General features: G+C 40.0%; 1 protein-coding gene across 3 annotated transcripts in view; it reads left to right on the top strand.

Moving 5' to 3' along the window:
• TRAF3 (TNF receptor associated factor 3) overlaps positions 1-23,125 on the top strand; it is a 116,568-nt gene that overhangs the window by 46,285 nt on the left and 47,158 nt on the right. For 2 of the 3 annotated variants that reach the window (XM_082451082.1, XM_082451080.1), the window contains exon 2: positions 15,624-15,747. The exons of the other annotated variant lie outside the window; for it this stretch is intronic. In XM_082451082.1, the coding sequence (XP_082307208.1) occupies positions 15,737-15,747 (11 nt within the window). In that variant the 5' untranslated portion in view covers positions 15,624-15,736. The remainder of the gene's footprint in view (positions 1-15,623; positions 15,748-23,125) is intronic. 3 annotated transcript variants of the gene reach the window in all.

Raw genomic sequence — 23,125 nt, 5'->3', positions numbered from 1 at the left:
GACCCAAGGCATCATTCCACTTAAGTGAGATTAAATTACCTTTCAAGAGAGCTGCATCGGGAGCCTTAGAAGTAACCTTTCAGGTGGAGGACATTCCTGCTTTTAAATCTTGGGAAACACTGTGGGTTTTTTTGTTTTTTTAATGAGGACTCCTGCAAGCTAGGTGCCTTACCTAAGAGCCTAATAATCAGCTCTCTAAAGCCAGCGCCTCCGCAAACAGCAGGGTGCTCAGTTCCCCAGGGAGTTTAGAGGCGCTAAAGCCCCAGAGGGAAAGCCGACACACTCTCGAACTGTTGACCCCTGTTCACGTCCAGATGAGGAGTAGCCGCTCATTTACGGTACGTGCATCAGGCACTGGTGTTGGAAGCCTGTGATCAACTAACAATGAATTCAACAGTATAATCTCATTTAAATTGTTCTTTGGCTTAGAAGAATAAAAATTACTTTAATTGAAGAAGGAAAGTATCTTGACTTGTCAAAAAAATGATATTCAATTAAAAATGACAATTTCACAGCCCTGCATATGTTACAGAATGGCATTTCACAGGCAGATTCATTAATTAGGGTTATTTTGCAAGGGTCTTCAGACCCTCAGATCGGAGTAAGCCCCCCTTTCACGTGCTTCCGTTGCGGCTTGTGCTCGGCCGTAGGACATCTGCGTAACGAGGTGACTTCTGTCTTCTGAGTGACCACTTTTGTTCCTGAATGCTCAGCTCACAGAGAAAGGGTTAGGATGGGGCTTGGGTTTGCCGCACCGTGAAGACACGCCTCCTTGATACTCTCGATGATGGAAGACATGGATTGTGAAATGTTAAAACCTCAAGAAATTATTTCGTTCAGTCCCTCCCTGCCAGCCCTCTGTTTCACTGAAACCCACCCCAGAGGGGAGTGTCTGAGCCCTGGCCTCTGGGCTCCTGTCCAGCCTCCCGGGGTGACCTTCATCCTCCAACCCCAGCCATGGGTCTTGTTGGCCAGAGTATAGGAATCTTTCTTAGCTTGGAACCTTAAGTCCAAACCCACAAGAACGTTGCTTCCTTTTTTATTCTGCCTGGGGTTTTCAGAACGTCTAATAACGCTGGACAGTTTTATCATTCATCATCATGAGTAGCGTGGCTTATTACAGCTTGCAGCTACAGATCTTGGAGAGCAAATTCATTTTCTACGTTCAGATTTGCTCATCTAAAAACTCTGTTTATAATATTAATTTAGAACAAGGCTTCTGTTATGAGTTGTGGAAAAACAGCTCCTGTTTCCCCTTTAATAAAGATACTTTTGAAATGTAATTTAATGCGTGGAAGTGAATTACTGTTCAGGTTTTAGTTTGTTGCTTGGAAAAAAGTGTGAGAAGAAAAGCATCTTTTTAATTTTCTTTTCTTGTTTTTTGGCCGCACCTCACAGCTTGTGGGATCTTAGTTCCCCAACCAGGGATTGAACCCGGGCCCTCGGCAATGAGAGCGCAGGGTCCTAACCACTGGACCACCAGGGAATTCCTGAAAAGTATCTCTTTTTATTTTTATTTTTTAAAATATTTTTTATTTTTGTCCGCATTGGATCTTCGTTGCTGCGCGTGGGCTCTTCTCTAGTTGCCGCGAGCCAGGACTGCTCTTCGTTGAGGTGCGGGGGCTTCTCTTGCTGCGGCGCACGGGCTCTAGGCGCGTGGGCTTCAATAGTTGTGGCACACGGGCTCAGTAGTTGTGGCTTGCGGGCTCTAGAGCGCAGGCTCAGTAGTTGTGGTGCACGGGCTTAGTTGCTCTGCGGCATGTGGGATCTTCCTGGACCAGGGCTCGAACCCATGTACCCTGCGTTGGTAGGCGGATTCTTAACCCCTGCACCACCAGGGAAGTCCGAAAAGTATCTTTTTAACAAACGCATTTTCTAAGCTCTGGCCAGCAACCCTCTCATTCAATTAATATTTATTAATATTTATCAAGCACTAATATTTATCAGTATAGTATATTATTATATTTGTATATGTATTTACATCCTTGTGCTAAATATGTTAGTGTGTTTATGTATATGTTATACACTTACTATATACATAAATGTATACACACTAATTATATATACATATGTGTACACACTCATTAAAATCAAGCAGAAGTATAGCAAAAAGTTCGATACCCTAGAATTATATGGGATTTTTTTTCCCTGTAAAACCTATAAAATGAGCTATTGAGTTGATGTTCAGTAGGAGCCACTTTTTAATCTGAGAATTTCAGAAGTAGTTAATTCCTACCCATCCTTCAGTTTATCGCTTAGACACCCTCTCCTCAGGGAGGCCTTCCCTGCACCCACGCAGGGGGTCACTGGCGCATTCATCATGTGCTTCCCTTCAGCAGTTTTCACGTCTCGTGCACGCACACCCACCCACAGTTACTTGTGTCCCTCCCCCAGGCGGCAGCTCTGGGGGGCAGCGCCCTGCCCTCCTTGTCCCCTGCTCCTGGCACGGTGCCTGCGCCACCCCGGCACTAGGCTACATGCTGGGTTCCGAGTGAGACTGGGCACCAGAGTTTTCCTCTGAGGGGGTTGTCGTGCTCTGCACTGACCTTTCCTTTGTAGGGCAGTCTTGGAAGTTTTCAAGTGTTTTCCCATTCAACCAAGAAATCTTTCTTCCATGACTAACTTCCTATTTTTTCAAATGATTGAATACTTCTGTTTTCTCTCTCCTCCAAGGAGTTGGAAACTACTAAGAACAGATGACTTTGTATGGGTCCTTCCTTCCTCTGCTCTTCCCTCAAGTTCTTTTTCATGTAAGTGGACAAATATATTGTCGGGATAGCAGATTCAAATGGATCCTTCTAATTTAAGGATAGAGATTTTTGAGGAGAATGAGGAAGTTTTGAGAAACTAGTAAAACCTGCCCTGGTGCTGTGGATACTTTATAGGAAATTCTCTTTCGTTTTCCTCATGACAGGTGCTAGACTGTGAGAAGGGACCTACCATTCAAAAATATTTATCAGGCACTTATGGCCCCTGGGGTCAGACAGGCCTAGCTTTTGTCCCAACTGCCCGGGACCACCTGGGACTCAGCCGGGTGCTGTGTGCAGGGTGTGGTGCCGGGCGCCGCGGAGCCCCAGCGCGGAGGTGCTCGCTCCCTGCGCTTCGTCAGGGCGCTCTCAACTTGCTGGGTCTGTGCTGGCGTCGCTTAGCAGCACTGCTTTAACCTACAAATAAAGATTTATTTTCATATTATTCTGATGGAAGATTTTATTAATGTAGGCATTTTATTCGTATAAAAGGTGTTGACAGTAGAATATTTTGTGTTCAAAATATTGATTCATTTTGGGGGAAACCTAAGGGATTTGATGTTGCATAACAAATCTCTATTTAAATTCACTGAGTAAACTGCAGTGAATCATAACTATATTAAGCCAAAGCCAACACTGCAGAATAGAGTTTATTTGAAAGAACAATTAGATGAAAATTTCAGGGTGACCTGGAAAGGTTTCACGCTTTTGTATAACTCTAAGTTAAAATAATATGATCAGTCGGATGCCACATAGGAAACTTTGTACTGGTGGGTCTAGCAATCTTAGCAGCAGGGGTCACATTTGATTAGGAAGTAGATTTATTCTAGAGGGTTTATGTAGCATGAAGAATATTAAATTCAAAGAGATCGTAGTGATATTTAAGATTTCACTGGATATCTTAAATTTTCAACTTGACTCTGTCAAAATATTTCTGACATTTTGTATTTTAAGACTAAGGTAGGTATGCAGTGGTAATGGATGTTTGGTCATGACTTCAGGTGAGGAGGACTTCAGAGAAACCTATCACAAGGCCAGAAACGAAACCAAACTCACCATTGCCTTGTAGTTCCAAACCGTGGCGTATTTTACCCACGGGTAGTTTTAACCCTATTACCCAGTGGCATGGGGTAGTCATTTTATTCTTGAGTAGCTCCTTGCCTCCTCCTTGTTCAAATCCATTTGGATAATGCTTTTCAAAAGTAAGCAAAGTAATGCTGGTCAATTCTCATATTAAAGTGGCTAGAAACTAAGCAAATGATTATTTAAATGATGTGAGAAAATTCATTTTAGCCTAGCCAAGGTCTCAGTACCTTCCTTGAAGTCTGAAATGGCCTTACTTGGTTCAGCTAAAGGTGCTTTTTTTTGGTGCATCTGGTTGTGAGTGCCATTTGTTAGTCCTAAGGGAATACATAAACCCAGGGATGTCAATGCTGAAATTCAAAGCAATGAAAAAAGGTGCTTGGTTTAAAAAAAGGGACAAATGCATCTGCTAGGCATTACTGATGTCTTGGGAATTCTGAGATGTGTATTTTGCTTATTGCTAAGGTATTAGGTGATTGCCCAGGATGTGAGCTTACAGGTGTCAGAGCCATCGTGACAAGCTACCACGGAGGCAGTGCTGGTCTGTGAGACCTGGGTTTCAGTCCTGGTGACTCTGACTTTGGACAAGTTGCTGAATGTCATTATTTTAGTTCCTCAAGAGACCAGGGAGGAATTTGGACTACTGGATAACATTTTTTTTTTTAATGGCCTTTATTATGTTGAGGTAGGTTCCCTCTATGCCCACTTTCTGGAGAGTTTTTATCATAAATGGGTGTTGAATTTTGTCAAAAGCTTTTTCTGCATCTATTGAGATGATCATATGGTTTTTATTCTTCAATTTGTTAATATGGTTTATCACATTGATTGATTTACGTATATTGAAGAATCCTTGCATCCCTGGATAAATCCCATTTGATCATGGTGTATGATCCTTTTAATGTGTTGTTGGATTCTGTTTGCTAATATTTTGTTGAGGATTTTTGCGTCTATATTCATCAGTGATATTGGTCTGTAATTTTCTTTTTTTGTAGTATCTTCGTCTGGTTTTGGTATCAGGGTGATGGTGGCCTCATAGAATGAGTTTGGGAGTGTTTCGTCCTCCGCAATTTTTTGGAAGAGTTTGAGAAGGATGTGTGTTAGCTCTTCTCTAAATGTTTGATAGAATTCACCTGTGAAGCCATCTGGTCCTGGGCTTTTGTTTGTTGGAAGATTTTTAATCACAGTTTCAATTTCATTACTTGTGAGTAGTCTGTTCATATTTTCTATTTCTTCCTGGTTCATTCTTGGAAGGTTACACCTTTCTAAGAATTTGTCCATTTCTTCCAGGTTGTCCATTTTATTGGCATAGAGTTGCTTGTAGTAGTCTCTTAGGATGCTTTGTATTTCTGCGGTGTCCGTTGTAACTTCTCCTTTTTCATTTCTAATTTTATTGATTTGAGTCCTCTCCCTCTTTTTCTTGATGAGTCTGGCTAATGGTTTATCAATTTTGTTTATCTTCTCAAAGAACCAGCTTTTAGTTTTATTGATCTTTGCTACTGTTTTCTTTGTTTCTGTTTCATTTATTTCTGCTCTGATCTTTATGATTTCTTTCCTTCTGCTAACTTTGGGTTTTGTTTGTTCTTCTTTCTCTAGTTCCTTTAGGTGTAAGGTTAGATTGTTTATTTGAGATTTTTCTTGTTTCTTGAGGTAGGTTTGTATAGCTATAAACTTCCCTCTTAGAACTGCTTTTGCTGCATCCCATAGGTTTTGGATCATCGTGTTCTCATTGTCATTTGTCTCCAGGTATTTTTTGATTTCCTCTTTGATTTCTTCAGTGATCTCTTGGTTATTTAGTAACGTATTGTTTAGCCTCCATGTGTTTGTGTTTTTTACGTTTTTTTCCCTGTAATTCATTTCTAATCTCATAGCGTTGTGGTCAGAAAAGTTGCTTGATATGATTTCAATGTTCTTAAATTTACTGTGGCTTGATTTATGACCCAAGATGTGATCTATCCTGGAGAATGTTCCATGCGCACTTGAGAAGAACGTGTAATCTGTTGTTTTTGCATGGAATGTCCTATAAATATCAATTAAATCTATCTGGTCTATTGTGTCATTTAAAGCTTCTGTTTCCTTATTTATTTTCATTTTGGATGATCTGTCCATTGGTGTAAGTGAAGTGTTAAAGTCCCCCACTATTACTGTGTTACTGTCGATTTCCTCTTTTATAGCTGTTAGCAGTTGCCTTATGTATTGAGGTGCTCCTATGTTGGGTGCATATATATTTATAATTGTTATATCTTCTTCTTGGATTGATCCCTTGATCATTATGTAGTGTCCTTCCTTGTCTCTTGTAACATTCTTTATTTTAAAGTCTATTTTATCTGATAAGAGTATTGCTACTCCAGCTTTCTTTTGATTTCCATTTGCCTGGAATATCTTTTTCCATCCCCTCACTTTCATTCTGTATGTGTCCCTAGATCTGAAGTGGGTCTCTTGTAGACAGCATCTAGATGGGTCTTGTTTTTGTATCCATTCAGAGGGCCTGTGTCTTTTGGTTGGAGCATTTAATGCATTCACGTTTAAGGTAATTATCGATATGTATGTTCCTATGACCATTTTCTTAATTGTTTTTGGTTTGTTCTTGTAGGTCCTTTTCTTCTCTTGTGTTTCCCACTTAGAGAAGTTCCTTTAGCATTTGTTGTAGAGCTGGTTTGGTGGTGCTGAATTCTATTAGCTTTTGCTTGTCTGTAAAACTTTTGATTTCTCCAACGAATCTGAATGAGATCCTTGCTGGGTAGAGTAATCTTGGTTGTAGGTTCTTCCCTTTCATCACTTTAAGTATATCATGCCACTCCCTTCTGGCCTGTAGAGTTTCTGCTGAGAAATCAGCTGTTAACCTTAGGGGAGTTCCCTTGTATGTTATTTGTCGTTTTTCCCTTGCTGCTTTCAATAATTTTTCTTTGTCTTTAATTTTTGCCAATTTGATTGCTTTGTGTCTCGGCGTGTTTCTCCTTGGGTTTATCCTGTATGGGACTCTGTGCACTTCCTGGACTTGGGTGGCTATTTCCTTTCCCATGTTAGGGAAGTTTTTGACTATAATCTCTTCAAATATTTTCTCAGGTCCTTTCTCTCTCTCTTCTCCTTCTGGGACCCCTATAATGCAAATGTTGTTGCGTTTAATGTTGTCCCAGAGGTCTCTTAGGCTGTTTCATTTCTTTTCATTCTTTTTTCTTTATTCTGTTCTGCAGCAGTGACTTCCACCATTCTGCCTTCCAGGTCACTTATCTGTTCTTCTGCCTCAGTTATTCTGCTATTGATTCCTTCTAGTGTAGTTTTCATTTCAGTTATTGTATTGGTCCTCTCTGTTTGTTTGTTCTTTAATTCTTCTAGGTCTTTGTTAAACATTTCTTGCATCTTCTCAATCTTTGCCTCCATTCTTATTCCGAGGTCCTGGATCATCTTCACTATCATTATTCTGAATTCTTTTTCTGGAAGGTTGCCTATCTCCACTTCATTTAGTTGTTTTTCTGGGGTTTTATCTGGTTCCTTCATCTGGTACATAGCCCTCTGCCTTTTCATCTTGTCTATCTTTCTGTGAATGTGGTTTTTGTTCCACAGACTGCAAGATTGTAGTTCTTCTTGCTTCTGCTGTCTCCTGGATAACATTTTAAAGATAATTTGAGTGTGCAAATGGCAAATCCGATTTTGCAGCATAAATCTGTATTGATTCCCACGACATCCTGAGTCAGTGAGCACGCCTTTGTTGGTGCACTCTATCTGGTAACAGACACGGTTGTTAAGCACATGGGTTCGAGGGGCAGACCGATCCCTGACTTGCTAATGTGTAATGTTGCGAAGTTGCTGAATCTTTGTGTTTCAGTTTCCTCATCTCTACAATGGAGTGGAAAAAGGAGAAAGGTATTTGTCGAGTTGTGAGGAATAAATGAATAACTACAAGATTAAATTAATACTAACTAATAAAAACTGTGACTAACGTGTATTCAGTGCTTCCTGTGTGGTAGGCACTTTCTAAGTGCTGAGGATACAAACCTGACGGAGACACAGTTGTGTCTTCAGGAGGCTCACAGTCAGGTGGGAGGGAGAAGGAAGCAAGGCTGGTACAGGCTTGTACGTGTTGTGATGGGCGTCCTCGTACAGTACAGACCAGGGTTTGAGGAGGGTCACTTTCCCTGGGAAGGGAAGGTTCACAGGAATATGCGAGTTTAAGTCCACTTTAATTAAAAGGAGTTTAATTCCCCAGAAAGCAAGTGCTTGCCGTGTGTGCCTGGCACCTCGTCAAGTGCCAAGAGTTAGTGTGAATAGTAGATTTCAAGACATGTGAATGTAGTCTTGGGGATGAAGTGTCTGACAGGACAGTGGAGGGGATTGGAGAGAAGGAGCATGAACACAAGAGCAGAAAGGGCACCAGTGGAGCAGAGCTTGCAAGCCCACCCTGGTGTTGAGGGAGGCTGGCTCTCGGCAGAGCAGGGCCTGCTGAGCCAAGCTGGGGGAGGTAGACTCACACCCAAGGCCGGGTCAGAAGGACAGAGTGGGGAGGGAAGTGTGTGAGGGTGCTTCGTGAATTTGAATGTGTTGGATTGTTAAATTAATTTGAGTTTCATGAGTTCTAGACTATTTCTTCATAAAAATTATGACTTTTAACCATGGCTTGTCTGTGGCTGCTTTCATACTAAGTATGTAAATGAATGGCCGTGGACGTGTTCCAATAAAACTTTATTTATAAAATAGTAGCAAGTTGGATTTGGTCCTCAGGCCATAGTTTGCCAGTCCTGGTCTAGAGACAGTTTCTACATTACAGGACAGGGAGAGCGAAACCAGAGTCCACTAGCCTTACTGAAGTAGCAAAACAGAGATCAGAGTTTGGAGAGCACAAGGCAGCTAGGATTTGAGGGGCGAAGTATAGGGAGTAGGGAGCTACTTAGAGAACTCCAGAGATCTGCAGAAGGACCCCCTGAGATTTGGGCCGAGTGCTGATCTACACGTACATCAGGGGAAACACCTCAAAGCAAGGAAAAGAAGCACCAGAAAGGAGTGGACTCAACACTTTTTGGACATCACACAGAGCTGAGATAGTTTGTGTTCCCACCACCCAGGGTGGTATCAGTTAGGTCCTTTTAAAGCTTGTTTTTTAATCTTTGTGAGGGTGGGTTCAGAGCAGCTTTTTCATTTAGGGCATCAAGTAGATTCCTCAGAAGGGTATCACCTTAGTAACGGGACTGAATCAGCCCTGGACTAAAAGACTGCTGCAGACTTGCCCTAACTGATTGCAGGTAACTTAACTGCATTCCCAGAACAAAGCCCCAACTATATTTAAAAGGATATTATGATAAAATCCAGCACCCAACAATGTAAAAAAGTTTGTGTCCAGCATCTAATAAAAATTACCAGGTATGCAAAGAAGCAAGAAAATATGATATTAACCAGGAGGAAAATCAATCAATAGAAACCCAGAAATAACAGATGATGAAATTAGCAGACAGGGGCATTAAAATAACTATTATAAATAAGTTCTACATATTCATGAGGAAAATGAGCATAATGAGTGAGTGATATGAAAAAGACTGAACTAGGACTTCTAGAGATGAAAAATATAATAGAGAAGTGAAAAATACAATAGATTAACAGCAAATTGGCTGTACAGAAGGAAAGATCAGTGAACTTCAAGACATAGCAATAGAGGACTTCCCTGGTGGCACAGTGGTTAAGAATACTCCTGCCAACGCAGGGGACATGGGTTTGATCCCTGGTCCGAGAAGATCCCATGTGCTGCAGAGCAGCTAAGCCCGTGCACCACAACTACTGAGCCTGCGCTCTAGAGCCCGCAAGCCACAACTACTGAAGCCCATGCGCCTAGAGCCCGTGCTCCGCAACAAGAGAAGCCACCGCAATGAGAAGGCCGTGCACCGCAGCGAAGAGTAGCCCCCACTCGCTGCAACTAGAGAAAGCCCATTAACAGCAACGAAGACCCAGTGCAGCCAAAAATAAATAAGATAAATAAATAAATTTATTTTTAAAAAAAGACATAGCAGTAGAAGCTATCCAAAATATGGTAGAAAGAATAAAGAAGATTGAACAAAATAACAGAGCATTAGTGACCTGTGAGACAAAATCAACTGTTTCAAGATATGTGTAACTGGAGTTCTAGAAGAAGAGGAGAGAATGGAAATGGTATTTGAAGAAATAGTGCTTGAAAAATGTCCAGATTTTTTGAAGACTGCAAACCATGATGCTCACAAACCCCAAATAGAGCAAAGAGAGAAAATCATACCAACGTGCCACGTAATCCAATTGCTGAAAAACCAGTGATGAAGAGAAAAAAATCATAAAAAGCAGCAAGAAGAAAAGAAGACATGTTACAGAGGAACAAAAATAACGTCAGAAGACTTCTGTCCAGAACTTGTGTAAGCCAGGAGACAACAGTGCTGTTTTTAAAGTAGTGAAAGGAAGAAACCTGTTAATTTAGAATTCTGTACCCAGTGAAAATATCTTTCAGAAGTGAAAGTGAAATCAAAATTTCTAGGCCAAGAAGTGCTGACAGAATTTATTGCCAGCAGAACTACAACTACAAGAAATTTTAAAGGAAGCTCAAGTAGAAGCAATATGATACCAGATGGAAATTTTTACACAAAGGAATGAAAAGAACCAAAAATGGTCAATAATTGGCAGATATTCACACTTTTAATCTTTTTTTAATTGATTATTTAAAGCAAAAATAACAATGTATTTTGGGATTTATAATACTTGTAGAGGTAAATAAATAACAATAGCACAAAGGTTGGGAGGGGAGAAATGGAAGTACAGTGTTACTGTATCTCAAGTGGTATAATATTATTTGAAGGTAAACTGTGATGAGTTGAAGATGTATATTATATCTAGAAAAATCTCTCATCAGTGGGGAATAAAGAAACATTAATTGCCAGTATCAGGGATGTAAAAGAGGATATTATTACAGATCCTACAGATGTTGAATGGGTAATAAGGAATATTGTGAATAATTTTATGCCAATAAATTTGACAACCTAAATAAAATGAACAAACCCCTTGAAAAACATAAACCACCAAAGCTCACTCAAGAACAAATGTATAGCATAACTATATATTTATTAAAGAATTTGTAGTTAAAATCCTTACCTCAAAGAAATCTTCAGGCGCAGATAGCTTCACTGATAAGTATTAAACACTTAAAGAAGAAAGAATACTAAATCTGACAAAAACTTTTTCAGAAAATAGAAGACGAGCGAATGCTTCCTGTCTCATTCTGTAAGGCCAGCCTTATCCTGAAAGCAAAACCAGACAAAGACATTATAATAAAGGAAAAACCACCAAGCAGTATTTGTCATATATACAGCATCCTCCATAAATTTTAGCAAATAGAATCCACTAGGCAGCATATAAAAAGGATGTTACATAATGATCTAATTTATCTCAGGAATGAAAAATGGCTTAACATTGGAAAATCAATCAATGTAATCCACCACAGTAATAGATCAAAAGAAGAAAAACGAGAGTGAAACACAGAGATGGGAATGTGGAAAACACAAAGGGAAGGCAGGAGACTGGAAATAGTGAGCTCTGACACATGTATAATTGGTTCTGAGGAGAGAGGAGAGAGGATGGTGCAGAAGCAGTATTGGAAGAGATAATGGCTGAAAATTTTCCACAGATAATGAAAGAAGCCAAACCACAGATCCAAGATGTTCAACAAATGACTGGCAGGTTAAGTAAAAAGAAATCCACCCAAACACATAGTGAAACACATGATTACCTATAAAGGAACAGTAATAGACTTCTCAACACAGGCAATGAAAGCCAAAAAGACTTGAGGTAATAGCTTCAGTACACTAGAAGAAAGAATTCTGTATCTTTTTTAAAAAAATGAATGAATATTGTATAAAACATTAATAATGACAGATATACACATGCATACACACACAACAGTAGAATATAAGTTGGAAAGATGATGAATGGAGTTAATATTTTAAGGCCCTTGCTGTCCAAGGGAAGGGTAAATATATTGATTAAGATTGGACTTTGGTAAGAACCTGTACATTATAATTTCTAAAGCAATTACTAAAAGAATAGAAACAATATGTAATTTCCAGATGACTGGGGAGCAGGGACTAGAATGATAACAAGTAATCCAAAAGAAGCAAATAGAAAGCCCCTGGTAACATAATAGAGTTAAATCTAAATGTCAGTAATTATTTCCAGTGTAAATAGCGTAAGTGTTCCAATTAAAAGACAAAGATATCAAGTAAGATATTTTAAAAATCCAACTGTATACTGTTTATAGAGACCCACCTAGAACATGAGGATTAAGAGATGTTGAAAGAAAAATGATGAAAAAAATAAACTATGCAAACACTAGCCAAAAGCAAGGTTGTATAGTGTCAGAAAAAATACAGTTTAAGGCAAAAAAAACAGTACTAGAGATAATGAGTGTCATTTCACTTAATAGAGTTGGCAACTAGTTCCTATAACAAAACATTCAGTAGTTTATTATAAGCAAATTCGTTTCTTACACAAAGTCCAGTACAGATAGTCCTGGTTGGCAGATTGCTTTCCAGATGGTCATTTGGGGATTCAGCTTCTTCTACCTGTGACTGTGCCATCTCTTAGGACTTGGAATACTCTGCAGGAGCCTCTGCATTTGGGGGAGTATGGAGACTCACACCAGTATTCACGGGCTAGGCCTGAGGGGGGGGGTACGTTACGATCACATTCCGTTAGGGGGAGCCCAGGTCGTATAACCAAACTTAACTGCAGGGGAGGTTGGGAAATACAATCTAGCTTTGTGCCCAGGAAGTAAAAGAAGCAAGTTTGGTCAACCTGTAGTCTCTGTCATGGGTTGTAATGGTAAAAGGTTCAATTCAAAAGAGAGTCGTAATAATTCTCAATGTGGAGAAGCCTAATAATATGACTTCAGAGTATCCAAACTAGAATTTGCATAAGTACAAGGAAAAAATTGAGAAATTTACAGTTATCGTGGAGATTCCAACACAAGTCTCAGTAACTGATAGAATAAGCAGGCCAAAAATTTAAAAAATTCTGTAAGCACAGATGTTTTACATAGGATCAATACCCTTGGTCTGATATACGTATAAATAACATTCCATCCAAAACCTGCAACGTATACTTTATTTTCAGGCACACAGAAGACATTTCTAAAAATTGACCAATACTAGGCCATAGTGCAATACGTTTCAAAGATTATAATAATACAGATTATAATCTCTGACCTCAGTGGAATTGAGCTGTAAATCAGTCACAAAAAGATAATTATAAAATCCCTAAGAGCTTAAAAATAAAGGAATAGTTTAAAAATATTCTAAGAAGATGACATAATGGAAGTTAGAACATGCTTTTAACTGGCTGAAAATGAAAATACTATACATCAAAACTTGTAGAATGCAGCCAAATCTCTCTGTCCGTGGAGAGAGATTTTATAGCTTTAGAAAGGTAGAAAAGCTGAAAATTAGTAGGCTAAGTATCATTCTAATTAAAAATTTGAAAAAGAATAGCCAAAAAAACCCAAAAAGCCCAAAGGAAGAAAATCAGAGCAGAATTAAGCAAATGGAAATTTTACAGTAGAAAAGAACAACAAAGCACCCAGATTGGTTCTTTGAATAGTCTAGTAAAATTGACAAACCTCTGGTGAGATAAGGGAGAAAAAAGAGGAGGCACAATCAATGAAAAGAAAGGAAAAAAAGAGAAGCTACTTTGGATTCAGTAGACTATAAAAAATCATAAAACATTATTGGAAATAGCATCATGTCAGTAAATATGGAAATTTAGATGAAATAAACAAATTTCTTGAAAAATGTAACTTTCTAAAAGTAGCTGCAGAAAAAATAGAAACCTTCACTAGTCCTATAACCATTAAAAAAATAGAATCAGTAATTAAAATTTTTTAGGCACAGATGGCTTCATTGTTAAATTCCACCAGACTTTCAAGGAAGAAATAATTCCAATCTTACCCACATAACTTCCTCAGAATAAACCAGGGAACACCTCCTAATTTATTTTATGAGGTTATCATAACTTTGTTACTAAAACCCAATAGGGATAGTATAATTAGTGAAGTGTTTATAGCAGACAAGGACAAATAAATTACAGCTATTGATTTTTCATTCTCTTGCCAAAGAAGCATTCAGAGTTAACTTGCCATTTGGCAAGAACTGTAGTTCAGGTTTGGGTGATAAACTGATTTGACTTACAAAATGTGATTGAAATAATATGGAGGCTGTGTGTGTGTGTGTGTGTGTGTGTGTGTGGATGTGGATGTATTATCGTGTGTTACCTTAATTGATCTCTGCGGCTTACTGAGTAAATTAAAACACATGTTTTATAATGAGTGGTCATATCAGTGAGGGCTCTTTCTGATGTAACTGGACCTTAGCTGTTACAAGCAAAGGGGCATTTATTGATCACCTAATTAAAAAGCCTCAGGGCTGGCTGCAGTTGAGTCAGTTTCTTCCCCAGCATCTTCCTCCATTTTTGCTCTGTTCTCAAAGAGCCTCTTCACTCCCATGTGCTCATGTTCAGGTTCTTTGGGAAAGAGTGAAAATCTCTTTAAGTCCCAGAGAAGGAAGAAAAGACTCGATTCATTTTGACTTTGGTTGTGTGCTCACAGAGATGAAAAACTCTGGCCGGGAATAGGGTGCTCTTACCGGCCAGCCCCCACCCCACCCTGACACCCGTCCCCTTGTGCCTGGGTGTTGGAACCAGTGTCTCTGGAAGCTGGTGGACTGAGAGTTGGGGGGTTACACCTGGTGAGAAATTGGAGTGCAGTAACCATCGCAAAAGTGAACGAATGCTTGGTTGCAAAATTAAATCTCCATTGCAGCAATTGTCAGATGTAAAATTTCATGAGTTTTTCTCCTAAATAATTATAAAATTTTACATAATAAAGGATTCTTAGGACACCACTACATAGCCATTCAGTTAGCAAGAATTAAAAATAGTCTGACAAATTTTGGAAACGTTGAGCAGCAGAAACTCTCTCATACCTTCTTGTGGGAGTGTAAATTGTTACACTCTCCTGGGGAAGTAGTTTGTTTGGCCTTATGTAGCAAAGTTGTATATACACTTACCCAGTAATCTAGCAGTCACACTTGTAGGTGTATACACTAGAGGAATATATGCCTATATGGTTAAGATAGTTGTGCCAGAAAGATCTCAGTAGTGCTAATATTTGCTCCAAAGCAGAAATTACCCAGGGGACAGGGGAATGGATAAGTAAATTGTGGTATATTGCATGATGGAATATTATAAGCAATGAAAACTAACAACAGAGCCAGCAAAAACAATGGAGCAAAAACAAAGCAAGACAGAAGAAGACGCACTGTATGATTGTGTTTATGTAAAATTCAGAAGCTGGCAAAAATAAACTATCAGTTGGAGCTACGTGCCTAGGTGATAAATCTAAAGAAAAGCAAGGAAATGATAACCATAGTTAGGGTAGTTGTTACTTAGAGCGGAGGAAAGGGTTTGGGATCAGGGAGAGGCACCCAGCTTTTTTTTGGTTGCAACAGTGTACCATTCCTTGGTCTGGTGGTAGTTGGACTAGTGTTTGCATAATAACCTTGTGAAACTGCCCATACATGTTTCCTGTGCTTTTCTATGTGTAAATAATCCGAAGTTATCCAGACTTTGTAATTTATGTTCAACTCAAAAAATGCAGAAAATCCAAAGCACATGTTTATATAGAATGGTTAAAAAAGTTTTCTCTTAAACTTCTTACTTTGTCATTTTTTAGAAATTTCCATTTTTGAAATTCTGTTTTTAAAATTTTCCACATGTGAGTTAACCACATATGTTACTTCCTAGGTAAGGGACTCCACTACATTATCTGAAGAAGGAAAAGGTTGACGCTGCTTTGCTTTTTCTTTATTGAAATCTCTTCCTGCCTGATCAAGCTTAGATACATCTTCTTACAGCATATGACACACAGGTATGTCACTAGAAAATTTTAATTTGTGTGGATTTCCTTCTTCAGCTGTTACTTGTTTGCTTTGCATGACAGTGAAGTAATTAAATTCAAAAACACCCTGAACTTACTCACTTTTGGCTTTAGCAATTTCATTCTGTAACAGGTGTATTGGACTGTCTTCTGCTTACATGGCACTGTATTTTGGTGTGCATCTGACTTTTTTTTTTAAAACCAGCATTAAACTTTGCAAGTGATAGACATTACACCTGATGGCTTAGTAACGATAATGAGTTTGAAAACCAAGGATAGCAGCATGCATCTCTGCCTGCCCTCTGAAAGCCCTGAGACCCAGCCTTCCCTCGGAGGATGCCTCTGCAGTAAAGGTGCCAGTGGCTTGAGGCTGGAGGCCTGCCCCCCTGAGTATTGCATCTTTTGATACAGGAACTGCTTGCTCCTTAACCGTCTTTCTCTAGGAGTTTGAAAGGAAACAAAATACCCTGTGTTTTAATCTCTAATTTGTGATTGAGTGGCATTTTATACTTGAAATTAAGAACTCTTTAATATGTTAGAACATAAAAATGAATATGAAACGGGTTTGAAATGTTTGCATCCAAAGTAAGATTTAATACATAGCTATTTTTCATAAATTCATAAGGATCCAGAAAACTGGTATTTAAAATTTTATTCATAATCACAGTACCATTCAATTTTCCCCAGTAGTCTCAATTTGTTTTAGTTTGTTTGAAGCAGGGTCCAAACAGTTGCATTTAGCTGATCCGGCTCTTAAGTCTCTGTAAATCAATTGATTGCTCCACCCTATCCCTTTTCTTCCGTGCATTTTCTTTTTTGTAAAATCCAGGCTGGTTGTTCTGTAGTCAAGGGTGTCCCTGTTTTGACTTCTGCCGTTTCCATTGAACACATTCTTCTATCCCGTTATTTCCTGGGAGGTGGTAGGTAGATCTAGAAGTTCGACTGGCTCAGCCTTTGAGCACGTGCACTCGGAGGCGGTGGTGTGTCCCTTCACCAGGAGGCACTTGGACTCACAGTCATTAGGGGTTGTAAATGGTGATAAGTTTCATCCTTTACTCTGCCTTTTTTTTTTTTTTTTTTTTTAAATTTGGCTGTGTTGGGTCTTTGTTGCTGCACGTGGGCTTTCTCTAGTTGCGGCAAGTGGGGGCTACTCTTCGTTGTGGTGCGCAGGCTCCAGGAGCTCGGGCTCAGTAGTTGCAGCATGTGGGCTCAGTAGTAGCGGCCCGCGGGCCCTAGAGCGCACGGGCTTCAGTAGTTGTGGCTCACTCATGGGCTCTAGAGCGCAGGCTCAGTAGTTGTGGCGCATGGGCTTAGTTGCTCCGCGGCATGTGGGATCTTCCCGGACCAGGGCTCGAACCTGTGTCCCCTGCATTGGCAAGCGGATTCTTAACCACTGCGCCACCAGGGAATTCCCTGCCTTGATTCACCGAAATACTAACTGTTTGGTTACCCTAAGGGACAGTTCAAATAGGAAAGGTAGGACAAATGCCTGATTCTTTCTCTTTATGGGTTCTCAAAATAATGAGATGGTCTCATAGCCGCTCCAAAAGTGACCAGGGATTAAGTATCAGTGTAAACTCATGAATTTAAATATACGTGGTGTGTTTTAATCCATTGCAGTTATTACTCTCATGGATGCTAGGATTGTGCCACTTTTGCCAGTGGAGCCTCTTTAAGTTGACTTCTTGTCCTTTGACGTGACCCGTAGCCTTCCTTTCTTTGGTCTCTGAAATGGTAAGATGTTTCGGATTCGTTTTGTACTTTTTCACCCCAGGCCTGGAATTGGCTATTTCTCTAAGCAGCTCTGGTTCCCTCTTACAGAAAACGGTACCTTGAGACCACAGACTGGGCACTAGGGATACTCGTTGCTATAAGGCTGGTTATTGTCTTGGGCCTTTTTGGTGGGCAGCCAGGAAATACACTTTTTAATCATGAGTTCATACTGATACTTTTGTTTAAAATTCAGGATTATATGGTTTTTACTTCTTTGATTCTGAATTGATGTCTTTTCTCTTATGCTGAAAATCTTGGTTCCTAACAACATTCACATCATTACTTACTTGTTTTAACCTATAAAATAAACGTGATAGTTTTAGAATAATAATACCAACATATTACCAACCAGTGTATGATTACTGAAAACTGTTTGAGATTTTTATGATTACTGAAAACTGTTTGAGATTTTCTGCAGTTCTTTTTGTCCTCAGGGTAGATCCCTAGGGATGTTCTGCCGAATTATTAAGTTTTAGCGTCACCTGAGCCAGTTCCTTAGTGTGCCACCAACTTGCTACACAGTTAGATTCATTTATTTTATTTTTATTTTAAGGAATAGCTTCTTTCTAAATTTTGGGTTAGACGTTTATAAAAAATATTTTCATGGTTACAAGTCAAAATAAAGTATTTTCAGAAATGTAGCTTTCATTCCTGATCTTTATACCCTGTTTCTTCCCTCCTCCACAGTTAACTTTTTTTTTCTTAGTTTTTGGTTTATCTGTCTATTTGTAATATAAATGTGTGTGTGTGTGTGTGTGTGTGTGTGTGTGTGTGTGTGTACCTACGGCCCTCTTTCTTAGAAAATGGTAGTATACAGTACAAGCTCTTCTCCACCTTTAAAAAAAATTTTTATTTATTTATTTAGGCTGCGCCAGGTCTTAGTTGCGGCATGTGGGATCTTTAGTTGCGGCACGCGGACTTCTTAGTTGTGGTATGCAAACTCTTAGTTGCGCCATGCGTGCGGGATCTAGTTCCTGACCAGGGGTTGGACCCAGGGCCCCTGCATTGGGAGTGTGGAGTCTTACCCACTGGACCACCAGGGAAGTCCCTCTCCATCTTTTTTTTTTTTTTTTTTTAATTTAACAACGTATCATGAGCTCACACCATAGCAGTATATAGAGATTCTCCTCATCCTTTTTTACAGCTGTATAGTATTCCATCATGTTGGCTATACTATAGAAAAAAATTAACTTTAAAAAATGTGTTGGCATTAATCAGTATATGTTTCTCCTGCATATAAATGTCATCAATTTTGCTCTTTATCCAATTGCAGATTTCTCAGTAATTTTGGGACCTTCCTTGCAAGTGCATCACTTGTCTTGGCCTGGTTTTCCTTATGTGTAAAATGAGAGACTTGGACTAGAAGCTCAAGATGGGCTGTTTTAGCTGGCAGAGACTGCAGATGAGTAAAGTGAACCTGAGAGCATCTCACTGGCGACAGAATGACCACCCCGTAACCAAGGCCACGGTGGTGATGGGGAATTAGGTTGGAGGCCATGGAATCGACAGGTCTTGATGAATGATTGAGTGTCAGAATCAGGGAGATGGGGACAGTTCTGCCTTAGGCAGCTGACCAGGTGATGGTGTCGCTCCCTGAGATGGGAGCAGGTTGTTTCTGAGTAGGTAGAGAGGTGAGTCGGACAGGAATGGGAAGCACTGAAGATGACAAATTCCATCTGGGCTGTGTTAACCGTGAGCCTCCTGTGCAGTACGACAAAGTTAGAGGGGTCGTCTCGGAGCTCAGTGAGTGTGGGGATCAGAGCCAGAGGCTCGACTGTGCAGGTCTGATTGCCCAGCAGGAGAAAGAAGGGGACCTAGATCAGCACCTGAACAGCTCCTACCTTTCAGCCACAGGTAGAAATGGGGGAGTCTGTGAAAGAGATGGAGAAGGAGCACAGAGCCAAGAGCCACTGATTTTTTAATTCCCATGTTGTATTCTAAAAGTGATTTAAATATGGTAATCCACTGCTAAATATGGCCATGTTTTATGCTTTTCACTCATATTTCCCAGTAAAGTCGATGCTCCAGGAAAATGAACCTTATCACCCAACCTGCAGCCCAGGAGCCTCCAGGCCGGGCAGGGCCTCAGGGCAGCATCCACTCGGAAAGGTGCGGCCCCCTCCTAGTTGCTTGTCAGGTGGACGGAGCCCTCAGCTCTTCTCCCTCCTTCCTGTCCAGATGGCAGGACTCTGGCCCTTGGCCAGGAGAGGCACAACCTTTTTGCACATAGTCAGAGTTGAATGAATGCTTTTCTGAAAATCCTAAGTCATTTGAACCAAGCGCTATTGGCAGTGTTGGGCCTCAAATAGCTATTGTTTTCCTAAAGGGAAGACCAAGTTTTATACTATGGTTTTAATCAGCTGCGTTTCCAGCTGCATGCCTGTGCCAGTCTGTCTCTCTCCCTTTCTCTCTCTCCTATGTGGGGCTTTTCATTTGTGATTATAAGCTGCCTGTTTGTTTGGATAAGAATCTAGTCTCTTGTCTTTGCTTTCCCAGCGAGTGAGCCACGCGCTCGCTCCCTCGGCAGAGTGTTTGGCATCGGGTATCATGAGAAGAGCCAGTGTGCTGAAATGTTTGCGTGAATATGGATTGCCAGAACACTTTTTTTATCAACAGGGCACACCTGTCTGTCTGTGGTTTTCTCCCTTCTCCCTTTATTGGCATCGCTTGGATGATGTTTTTAATTTCCCTCCTGGGCTTGATGTTGAGCTTGTTCTTCTGCATCTTTGTTGTGTTTAGTACTTTCGTGCTGGCAGGAGCCATTTTCTTTGTTTATCTGATGCTTCCCTTTTTTGGTTTTCCCCGGGCTTTCCAGTTCTTGGAACACCCTTTTGTCAGCAGATGTACATTTGTTTCCAGTTTCTAATCTCCAAGTAAAATGTAGCTCAACTTAAATCACAAAAGTAGGGAACATAAAATAAATCATTAGGGTAATGAAGGCATAGAGGAAAGTGAAAGGAATCCAGTCCAATTCTTTGCTGTATTTCTAAGTACAGATATGCCTCAACTGTGAGAGAAGGGCTTCCTGAGTAGCTGGCTAGAAACTAGGATTTTATGAAATGAATTTCTCAAATAGAGACTTTTTTCATTTGGGTAAAAATATGGCCTCAAAATACAATAAATCCATACCTAAACATGTAGCAAAGAGTAAATAATATAATAATAGAGTAATAACTCTACTGGAAGCTGCAGAATCAGAATTCTAGAAATGGGTACGCTAGACTCTGTGACAGGCCCTGGTTCGTGGTGCAGGCCCAGGACACCAGCTCCGGGGCCGCCTCTTCCTGGGGCTTCTGGTCTTACCTCCTGTTGGGTTCCTCAGAGCGCACTGACTCGGGTGCTGTTCCTTGGTCGCATACTTTCCCTTCACTGTAGCTTCCTTTGCACTCTCTTTGCCTAGTGTGTCTGTTGTATTTCTTTATGCGTGTGGAAGCAGACATCCTCTTTCCAAACCTGATGCTAGAATGAGGGTGGGAAAGTGAGGTGTTGGCAGTGGCCCAGGGTGCTAACCAGAGGCATGTGTGTCCAGTCTGGGGGTGCCATAACCTCTGAGCCGCTTCCCCAATCAGGCTGTTAAACATTTAGTCTGTAGGTCCCTAAAAGTTTCACCCTCCACCATCTCCTTAAGGCATTGGACTGAGTTCACATAGTTTTTCTTCATCAACACAATCATTATTATAAATATTATAGAATTTCATTAACCTATAATTGTTACATCTAAACTTTAGGATTAAGGTAGAATTTAACTGTTTTTATACCCACATATAAATAAGTGAAATAAAGGTATTTATATTTTAATCAAGCAATCTAGTCAAAGGTTTCCACAATCCCCCATTTTGGAAGCTTCCAAAGATGCGGCTTTGCTTATTTACCGCCCCTTCTGGCGATCGGCCTCCGTGTGGGGCACACGTGTGATTCCTGGCCCACCTCCAGGTTGGCGTGAATGACCAGATGCAGTTGTAGATTAGAAATAACCATGACAGGTATTTTAGGAAAAATTAGCATTTTAATTTTATATGTTTGTTTTAGAGAATTATAATAAGAACCAAGGAACTTTTTTTTTTTTTTTTAACAGTGGTTTTTAGTTTGGGGGTCTTTGAACATGGTATTAGCTCTTGTCACTGCACATATAGCAGATACTGTTGTTCCAGCTGAGGATCAAGAGACGGCTGGCTCCAGTGGACACTCATTGACCGTCTGCACTGGCATTCAGTGGGGTCCATGTTTGGTGTTTGCAGTTTCCCTTTGGCCACTGATTAGCTTTTCATTGCCTTCTAATAGTTTTCCTCCTTTCCACTTTTAATTTTTCTATTAAAATACGTGCAATGATGTCAAATTCTTTGGATCTAAATATGAACAGAATTATATTACATCAAGTTTAAATGTGCTAGCCATTTTTTTATGTTGTTACTGCTATTATTATTTTTTTGCTGGGGTTGGTGAGGAGTGGTTATCAGGCTCTGTGATGAAGAAAGAGATTGGAGTGTCTAAGCTCCTTAGACTTTTTATTTTTTATTAAAAATTTTTTACAATTTTTTATTTTGAAAAAATTCATTATTTAAACCATTCAAAATGTACAGTTCAATGGTTTTTGTTTAGTATATATTCACAGTGTTATACAACCATCACCACTGTCTAATTCTAGAACATTTTCATCACGCCAGAAGAACCTCCATACAGTCACTCTTCATTATTCTCCCCTTGCCTCAGCCTCTGACAACCACTAATTGACTTTTCGTCTCTGTGGATTTGCTTGTTCTGGACATTTCACACATATGGAATTATATGATCTGTGGCCTTTTGTTTCTGACTTCTGTTACTTAGCATAACAGTTTTCAAGATTCATCCATGTTGTAACATGTGTCAGGACTTCATTTTTTTATGGCTAAATAATAGTACAGGGCTTCCCTGGTGGCGCAGTGGTTGAGAATCTGCCTGCCAATGCAGGGGACACGGGTTCGAGCCCTGGTCTGGGAAGATCCCACATGCCGCAGAGCAGCTGGGCCCGTGAGCCACGATTACTGAGCCTGCGCGTCTGGAGCCTGTGCTCCACAACAAGAGAGGCCGCGATGGTGAGAGGCCCGCGCACCGCAATGAAGAGTGGTCCCCACTTGCTGCAACTGGAGAAGGCCCTCGCACAGGAACTAAGACCCAACACAGCCATAAATAAATATATAAATAAATAAAATTTAAAACAAAACAAAACAAAAAAATAGTACATTGTATAGATACTTATAAATTTTGTTTATCCAGTTATCTCTTGATGGACATTTGGAATGTTAATATTTTTTGTCTATTGTGAATATTGCTGCTATGAACATTCATGTACAAGTCTTTGTGTAAACATATGTTTTCACTTCTCTTGGGTATATACACAAGAGGAGAGTTTCTGGGTCATATGGTAACTCTGTGTTTAACTTTTTGAGGAACTGCCGAATTGTTTTCTATGGATGACGAACCCTTTTATGTTCAGAAATGTATGAGGGTTCCAGTTTCTTCATATCCTCACCAACACGTAATTTTCCATTTTTTAAAATCACAGCCATCCTGATAGCTGTGAAGTAGTATCTCATGATGGTCAGTTTTTTTAATAGTA

Source organism: Balaenoptera physalus (genome assembly GCF_965194825.1).
Source record: "Balaenoptera physalus genome assembly, chromosome: 2".
Lineage (NCBI taxonomy): Eukaryota > Metazoa > Chordata > Mammalia > Artiodactyla > Balaenopteridae > Balaenoptera > Balaenoptera physalus.
This window is presented reverse-complemented; position numbering and strand designations above follow the sequence as displayed.